General features: G+C 37.0%; 1 protein-coding gene across 3 annotated transcripts; it reads left to right on the forward strand.

The window, feature by feature from the left end:
• Positions 1 to 2,663: 2,663 nt before the first annotated feature.
• LOC123803866 (protein tyrosine phosphatase type IVA 1-like) lies at positions 2,664 to 3,185 on the forward strand. Of its 3 annotated transcripts, none has more exons than XM_045815643.2 (2): positions 2,664 to 2,999; positions 3,057 to 3,185. In XM_045815643.2, the coding sequence occupies exons 1-2, from the start codon at positions 2,664 to 2,666 to the stop codon at positions 3,183 to 3,185; spliced, it is 465 nt and encodes a 154-aa protein (XP_045671599.1). The 3 variants fall into 3 exon arrangements, with proteins under 3 accessions (XP_045671599.1, XP_045671598.1, XP_045671600.1); XM_045815644.2 differs by having other exon boundaries at positions 2,673 to 2,786; positions 2,856 to 3,185; XM_045815642.2 differs by having other exon boundaries at positions 2,664 to 3,185.
• Positions 3,186 to 9,091: the final 5,906 nt, after the last annotated feature.

A 9,091-nucleotide genomic window follows, 5' to 3' on the forward strand; every position in this document is an offset into this window, starting at 1 on the left:
TCTTTCTGCTATTTTGTAATTAGTATATAGAAATGCAACAGATTTCTGTATTAATTTTGTATCCTAAAACATTACTGAATTTATTTATTCTAACAGATTTTGGTGGAGTCTTTAGGGGCTTTCTATGTATGATATTATGTCATCTGCAAAAAGTAACAGTATAACTTCTTCTTTACTAATTTGCATATCTTTTATTTCTTTGTCTTGTTTTATTACTGTGGCTAAGACTTCCAGTACTAAGTTGAATAAAAGTAGTGAGAGTGGACATTCTTATTTTATTCCTGATCGTAAATGAAAAGTTCTCAATTTTTTAGCATTGAGGGTGGTATTAGCTGTCGGTTTGTCATATATGGCCTTTATTATGTTGAGTATGTTCCCTCTAAATCCATTTTGTTGTTTTTATCACAGGCAGATGTTGAATTTTGACAAGCACTTTTTCTGCATGTATGGAGATGATCATATGATTTTTATCCTTTATCTTGTTAATGTGGTCGATTGATGTGCAAGTATTGAACCATCCTTATATCCCCCAAATAAATTCTACTTGATCATAGTGAATGAGCCTTTAATGCATTGTTGAATGTGGTTTGCTAATATTTTGTTAAAGATTTTTACATCTATGTTCATTAGGGATATTGGTCTATAGTTTTCTTTTTTGGTACTGTCTGGTTTTGGTATCGTGGTGATGCTCAAAGACTAGACATTTTAGAAAATTCTATAGCTAGTAGAGAGGAAACCTGAAGGCAAGGGATGTCTTCAGAGGGCTAAGAAAATAAATGTCAATGTAAAATTATATACCCAGCAAAACTATTAAGAATGAAACACAAATAAGAGAATTTTAGGGGGGGGGGGAAGCTCAATAAAGAACCAAAGAAAAAACAAGTCTACCAACAATAAATTGCACTTTTCAGTATTGAGAGAATGCATATTTTTAAGATTATATAAAATATTGATCAAAGTTGATCATATATTAGGAACTAAGGGAACCTCCAGAAGATGCTCTTGGATACAAAAGAATAATCTTAGAAAAAAAGGTGGAAGTGTAAGAAGGGGTAGTGAGCAAAGAAACTGATCATATACTGGGTAAATTTAAACAAAGACTGATTTTTATAAACAATGTAATGTGGTGTTAAAAAAATGCTTGACAACATTAATATTTATAGCATGTTAAGTTCCTTCAAGACATGGGAAAGGATTTTGAATGTTTGACTATTACTAAGCTATTTAAGTAGTGAAAGAATAAAAAGGTATATGATAGGACATACATATATTAGAGAGGTAGATTCCAGAGCCAGAATTTCACGATTTAAATCTTAGCCCTGACATTTATTAGTTGTGTAACTTTGGGCAATAACTTTTCTGTGTCTAGGTTTAAGTTTTTTTTTAAATCAGAGCTATAGAAATAATACTAGTATCTAATTCATATGGTTGTTGTGCCAAATGAATTTATGTAAAGCCAGTTAGATTTAGAACAGTGTCTAATCTGTAATAATTGCTAAGAAGTTTAAGCCACAATCACAACATTCCAACACAGCAGAGGATTTAGGATATAGATTTAGAGGAGAAAAACCTTAATCCAAAAGAAATCAAGGAGGATAAAAAAGAAAGAAATATATCGAATAGCACAAAATGAGAGCAAATATAGCAATAATTAACATAATGTAAAATAATAAAATAATGTAAATTAACTAAGGTCTTCAGTTAAAAGACCAATATTGTCAGACTGAATTAAAGAAAAAGTCTAGGAATGTGTTCCCAAGAGACAGCAAAACATGAAACCGCTAGAAAAAGATTTATCTGTCAGAGCTAATGGATGGGAATGGTTGAAATTCTTCCTCCAGTACCTTCCCTTTCCTTCCTATCGTGGTCCACCCGTGTCTCAGTCTCCACCACTCCCTCCTTCTGCAACCAGCCGCAGTAGTGACGTCTGCGTGCCATCGCTGGGTCTCAGGTTCACAGCTTCTCGGCGCGCCCCGCCGCGATTGATGGAGAGGAGCCTACGTCACGCCAGCCGTGAAAGGGAGGGCTTGTGACGCAAGATCACCTCAGCGCGCGGATTGGCTTTTTCGAGGCTGGAGCACAGTGGAGCCTGGTGTGGGGTCACTGCCGCGCCAGGACCACCACTGCAGCTCCCTGCCCCGCAGCCGAGGCCACTGCTGCCGCCTGTGTCGCCGCCGCGGGACTGGTTGTATGATTAGGCCACAGTCTTTAATGAGTAAACAAGCTCCTTTCTGTGGTGTTCTTGGTCACGCATTTATGGAGTTTCTGAAGGGCCCCAGAGATTACTGCCAGGCACAGCACGACCTTTATGAGGACAAGTGAACTGTAGAGATTCATTACTTCTCCACCGAGAAGCCCCCATAAGATCGGTTATCCTGGACACACAAGTGTAGAGTTGAAATCATCGGAGCATTTGACGAGAATTCTGACCTGAATGGGGTAAACCTGGGTGCACTTCCTTTCCATTGACTCAGTATTACTGAAGGATTGCTGCTTCTCAGGGGGTTCATTTCATTTCCTGTTATTCTCAATAACATTTGCAAAGCACTGAGGATTTCCAGTGGAGTACGTGGGAGTATACTTCAGTTTCTTAACATCATTTCTGTATTCAAATATTTAAAACACTTTTTCGTAACCATATTGAGTGTTTCAACTAAATTAACATGGCTCCAATGAACCGGCAAGCCCCTGTGGAAGTCACATACAGGAACATGAGATTTCTTATTACACACAATCCAACCAGTGCAACCTTAAACAAATTTATAGAAGAACTTAAGAAATACGGGGTTACTACAATAGTAAGAGTATGTGAAGCAACCTACGACACTGCTCTTGTGGAAAAAGAAGGCATCCAGGTTCTGGATTGGCCTTTTGATGACGGGTCATCACCATCTAACCAGATTGTCGATGACTGGTTAAGTCTTGTAAACATTAAATTTCGTGAAGAACCTGGCTGTTGTATCGCTGTTCACTGTGTTGCTGGTCTTGGGAGAACTCCAGTGCTTGTTGCTGTCGCACTAATTGAAGGAGGAATGAAAAATGAAGATGCAGTACAGTTTATAAGACAAAAGCGGCGTGGAGCTTTTAACAGCAAGCAACTTTTGTATTTGGAGAAATATCGTTCTAAAATGCGGCTGCGCTACAAAGACTCCAGTGGTCATAGAAACAACTGTTGCATTCAATAAAACTTGGCTCCCTGATGCTGTTGCCTTGGAAATGGAACTTGGGACAGGACTTAATTATCGTACATATTAGCCAACATGTAGGCTTAATGAATGACAAGTCTAATGAAGCTTCCATAGGAATCATGAAAAAGCCACAAGCTTGACAGAATTGCAACCTCTATGTTTGGCTTAATACTATTCCCATGCCAGAAAAAATATGTAAGAAATTGAGAGATTAGGTGCCAAAATACCCAGCACAATACTTGTATATTTTTAGTACCATATATAATTAAAATCCTAGAAATTATGAACAGCACTGTAAACCATATGTGGTTTATTCGTTTAGTCCTTTCAAACATTGCAAGTAGGGCCTGCGTGGTTATTTGTTCCTTCATGTCTACCGTCCCACATGAGCACCAGTACACGTCAGGTTTTAGCAAAAATTGATTTTTATTGGATTCTTACCAAGATTTAGGGGATTATTTCATGTCTTCCTATAAAGCTCATTTTGTGCTGTTATGAAAGCCTCCATTTTGAAAAATCACAAATATGTGGTTGAAAGTTCATGTAAAATACACATTGTACAGAAGCACATGTGTGTAATGTCTTCAGAGAAAAAAGTCTTAGTTACTTTAATGTTTACACTTGGGGTAAAACTTGGGAGGGGAAGGGCCTGAAGACAGAGTGGGAGGAGGCTATGAAATATCTCTAGTAAAATGTTGCCTTTGTCTTATGCAGGATGTATAGAATAGGTCTTTTATTTAGCAAAAAAAAAAAATTTTTTTTAAGGCAGAGATGCTTTGTAGCCCAAACATACCTTATTTATAAAATTTCTGAAATCTTGTAATTCTTCATCATGTCTATTAGAATTTGTTTATTAACTATTTTTCTTTGAAGCATATTTTTTCTTGTCTTCCCAATCAAAAGAGAAGTGGGTTTCTACTAATGAAGTGATTAGGCATCTACTATTTTATATGTTTTTTGAAGTGTGTAACTTTGTATTGGATACCTGATACTTTGTTTATTATGTAATTAATAAGATGATGACATGTATTAATGCAGTTTAATGATATATTCATACTGTCTGGGAATATAGTTCTGCAGGAGAAATAATTTCAGTGTTCACCGTTCACCAGCTAGTACAAGAGCTTAACCATCTAAATAAATAGTGAAGTGCAGGAGGCAGAAGGAAAGCAGGATGGTAAAGATGTGTTAATATTAGTAAAAGTAGAAGCAAAGACATTACTAGAGATAAAATCATTAAAGTTTTGAAAGTTTCAATTCACCAGGAAGTTATAACAATTCTAACCTTTATGCATCAAACAACATTGGTCCAAAATGTATAGAGCAAATATGGAGAGAACTGCAAGGAACATTGACAAATTTATGATAGTGGTGAGAAATTTTACTGTCCTTTCAGAAACAGATCGAGTAGACAAAAATCAGTAAAGATATAGATTTGAACAAAACAATTAACAAGCTTGAGTCCATGAACATATAAGGGGCATTGTATCTGAGAGTGGGACTCCATTAAGAGTGCTTGAAATATTTTATTACATTTGACCATAAAAATTTCAGCAAATTTAAAAATATTTAAGTAATACAAATAACTTCTTTGACTACAATTCAATTAAGTTAGGAAAAAATAATATCCATACATTTGGAATTTTGAAAATCTGTGTCTAGAGAATTCCACTTCTCTATAGGGTGTAGTAGGGTGTGGCATTCCACCACCTACCCTGTAACAACCAGAAAAATAAGGAAAAATTTATAAAGTAGTATGTTTGAGAACATGTGAGAGCTGTGAAAGCAAGAAGAACTAGATGAATAGGAGTTCCAGAGAGGGAGGAGCTCTCCTGAGGTGAGTGGCCATTTTTTTCCCCCACAGGGGGCATTCACTGATTCTGGACGTGGACTAAGAATCAGGCTTAGTCCAGGTGGAGGGTCTCTACTGAGGGAAGAGAAACCCAGACAGACTTTTGGTGGTCATGTGGGACTGGTATGACAGATTGGAAAATTGAAAAGTTTGGCCATTTTCCTCCACATGTTGCAGGTTGAGTTCCTCAGGAAACCTATACTAAATCTGAGATTTGCATTTGGAAATTTACTGGGGAGTTGTCTCAACACCTGTGAGGGAACAACAGAACCAGGAAATGCTGGAAGTTGTTGAATGGTGATACATGCTGATGAGGTACAGGTGAGGTTCAGTGGGGTGGAGTCCAGAGCCGACGACCAAGAAAGAATTCTTGAGGCATCTTTGGTGCAAAATGGTGGTTTATTAAAGCACGGGGACAGGACCCGTGGGCAGAAAGAGCTGCTGCACCGGGGTTGTGAGGGGTGGCTGACTATATACCATGGGGTTGGGGGAGGTAAGGAAAAAGGGAGGTTGAGAAAATACTTTCATATGTTAAAGAATACTCACAAGATACCAGAGGCCTTGCCAATGTCTAGTTAAGGTTGTTTACCCCTCTAGTAAGGCATTAACATTAAGATAGTTGGGAACTTCCTGGAGGCTGCAGATTATAAGGACATTTAATTGTATCTACATTGCCTTCCAGAAGCTAGGTTATTGATAGAAAAGATATTTGTAAACTGAGGGAGACTTAAGTCTTGCAGGATTGTGGTATCTATAGGTTAACTATTTCTTTGTCCTTTAGGGCAACCAGGAGTGCCTGAGGAATGTCACATACATCCCATGGGGGGGGGGTTGCGGGGTGTCAGTTTCTGCTTTATCCTCAGCTTGCCTTCTGTTCCCTCATCACATACAGTTGTAAAACTGGCCCTAGCCAATCTTGCAAGGAGCTCTGAAGCTTGGATGGCCACTTAGAGATGTCCCCAGTTGAGGTGAAGGGGTTGAATGTTTGGACTTAAATCAACCAGTCATTGGATGCAGGGTGTCCCGGGGGATGAGGGCATACCCTTGGATGAAGTACATTCCTTCAGCCAAGTACAATTCCCAGCAAGGGATGCCGCTGTGAACCTTCATTCGGTAATACTTCCGGCAGCTGGGGAACGAGTGTTTCAGACCTGCAGAGGGATCTGGGTGGTGCAACCACAGCATCCACTGTACTAAATGACACTTGCTGAATTCTGGGGCTTTGTATGAGAGCCTGGGGAGTTAGAATGAAGATTTAAAAGACAGAGGGAAATCTCCCTTAATTTCATAGTGCTTAGGAGACAAAGTCCTGTTAGAAGAGGTTCCGGTCTTCATCAACACTTACTGTCTTTTATTATAGCCATTCTGGTTAAGTGTGAAGTGGTATCCCATTGTGGTTTTAATTTTTAAATGATCAGTGATATAAAGCATCTTTTCATGTGCTTGTTAGCCATTCACATATCTTTTGTAGTAATATGTCAATTCAAACATTTTGTCTACCTTTTTAATTGGGTGGTTATATCATTTTCTTATTGAACTATAAGCATTCTTCATATATTCTGGACCCATCAGATATACAATTTGCAATTATTTTCTCTCAGTTTGTTGCTGCTTGTTTTCTCTCTTAATGGCATGTTTCAAGAGCAAAACTAAAAAAAAAATTGAATTACAATTTATCAATTTTTCTTTTATAAATCATGCTTTTGAATTGTATCTAAGAAGTCTCCTCAATCACAGTTTTCTGCTAGATTTTCTTCTAGAAGTTCTATAGCTTTAGCTTACATTTAGCTTATGTTTAGGTCTGTGATCTATTTTGAATTTCTGTGTATGGTGTGAAGTAAATGTCTCTCTCTCTCTCTCTCTTTTTTTGGCATGTGGATATTTGGGTGTCACAGTATCATTTGTTCAAAAGTCTATCCTTTCCCCCACTGAATTATTTTGGTAGCTTTGTGGAAATCAATTTACCATAAATAGAAGGACTTAGTTGTGAATTCTCAATTCTTTTCCATTGATCTACATAACCACACAGTCTTGATCTTTGTAATTTTATAGTAAGTTTTGAAGTTAGATAGTATATTTTTTCTTTTTCAAAAATTTTGGCTATTTTAGATCCTTTCCATTTCCATATAAATTTTAGGATCAGCCTGTGTATTTCTACCAAAAAAAAAAAAAAAAGGCCTGCAGGGAATTTGATATAGTATTGAATTTATAAACAATTTGTGGAGAAAATTACAGCCTTAACAATATTGAGTTTTCAAATCTTTTCCAATTTAGATTTTTTTCAGATTTTCTTTAATTTCTGTCAGCAGCGTTTTATGATTTTCAGCGTACAAGACTTGCACTTCTTAATTTTCTCAGTATTTTTTTTGATGCTGTTATGAATGGAAGTATTTTATTTCTAGATTGTTTATTGCTAGTATATAAAAGTACAGGTGATATTTGTATATTGACCTTGCATCCCATGACCTTTGTAAACTGATGACGGGAGAAAGGGAGAATGCAAGTGAGATAAAGATTCTATTCTTTGGCATTTTCTACATATAGGACTACATCATCTGTAAATAAAGGCAGTTTTACTCTTCATATCCAACTTGGATGCCTTTCATTTCTTTTTCTTTCTTTATTGAACTGGCTAAACCTTCCACGTTGACCAGAAGTGGTGACAATGTCTTTGGCTCGTTCCAGATCTTGGGGAGAAAGTCTTCATTCTTTCACCATTAAGTACGATATCAGCTCTTCGTTCTTCATCAGGTTGAGGATGTTCTCTGCTATTCTTGGTTTGTTGAAAGTTTTATCACAAATGGATGTTGGATTTTTAAAAATACTTTTATCATACCATTGACTTGATCTTGTGGTTTTTGTCTTTCACTCTTAATACCATGCACTATGATGATCAGTTGTTTTTTTTTTTTAAGATTTTATTTATTTATTTGACAGAGAGAGAGACAGCCAGCGAGAGAGGGAACACAAGCAGGGGGAGTGGGAGAGGAAGAAGCAGGCTCCCAGCAGAGGAGCCCGATGCGGGGCCCGATAGGAGAACGCTGGGATCACGCTCTGAGCCCAAGGCAGCCGGTTAACGACTGAGCCACCCAGGCGCCCCTGATGATCAGTTTTTAAATATTAAAACAACTCTGCATTCCTGCAATAAATCCCCCTTATTCATTGTATGTAATTCCTTTATATTGATGGATTTGGTTTGCTAATATTTTAAGATTTTGCATCTGCACTCGTGAAGCATATTGGTCTGTTTTCTTGTGTTGTCTTTATCTGGTTTTGATATTGGGTGATACCAGTATCATAGAATGATTTGGGAAGTGTTTCCTCTTCTATTTTCTGAAGGAGGTTGTAAAAGATTGGTGTTATTTCTATTTTAAATATTTAATAAAATTCACCAAAAAAGGTACCTGGGCCTGTGCTTTTCTGGTGGGAAGATTTTTAATTACTCATTCAAATTTTTTACTTGTTATAGGTCTATTGATTTCACTCTAATCTTAACTTGCCTTGGATTTTGTTTGTTTCTTGAGGAAATTTATGTTATTGCTTTGAGACTTTTCTTTCTTCATTTATTTAGAGCTGCAGAATTTTCCTCTAAGCACTGCTTTAGCTAAACCTCATTGATATTTTTTATTCAATATATTATTTACCCTGTGATTTCTTCTTTGAACCACGGGTTGTTTAGAAATGTATTATTTAATTTCCAAATGGTTAGAAATTACCCATTTTTTTCTGTTGATTTCTAATCTAATTATTAACTCTGTCCAGGATGACTTCAGGAGCCAATTGCATTTGAACTCTAAGGATGAATGATGTCTCCAGCAGAAAGCAGGGCTGAGCTGCATTTTAATTGATAAAGGGCAGGGAATGGGAGGAAAGGACTTTACAGATGGAGACCAAGCATTTGTAAGGCACAGGCCTGAAAGTGCATGTGTTTAGTGTGGTTGAAACAAAGGAAATGTAATTTGTATCTTCTTTATATCTTGGTCAGTATAGCTACAGTTTATTTATTTAGTTTATCTTTTCAAAGGGCCTGTTTTTGTTTCATTGCTTTTCT

This window comes from Ursus americanus, chromosome 16 (genome assembly GCF_024610735.1).
Source record: "Ursus americanus isolate L20-20 chromosome 16, mUrsAme1.1.p, whole genome shotgun sequence".
Classification (NCBI taxonomy): Eukaryota; Metazoa; Chordata; class Mammalia; order Carnivora; family Ursidae; genus Ursus; species Ursus americanus.

Bases quoted from the DNA above. Each gene is read 5' to 3' on its own strand.
- LOC123803866 (XM_045815642.2), top strand. From the start codon at position 2,664: ATGGCTCCAATGAACCGGCAAGCCCCTGTGGAAGTCACATACAGGAAC.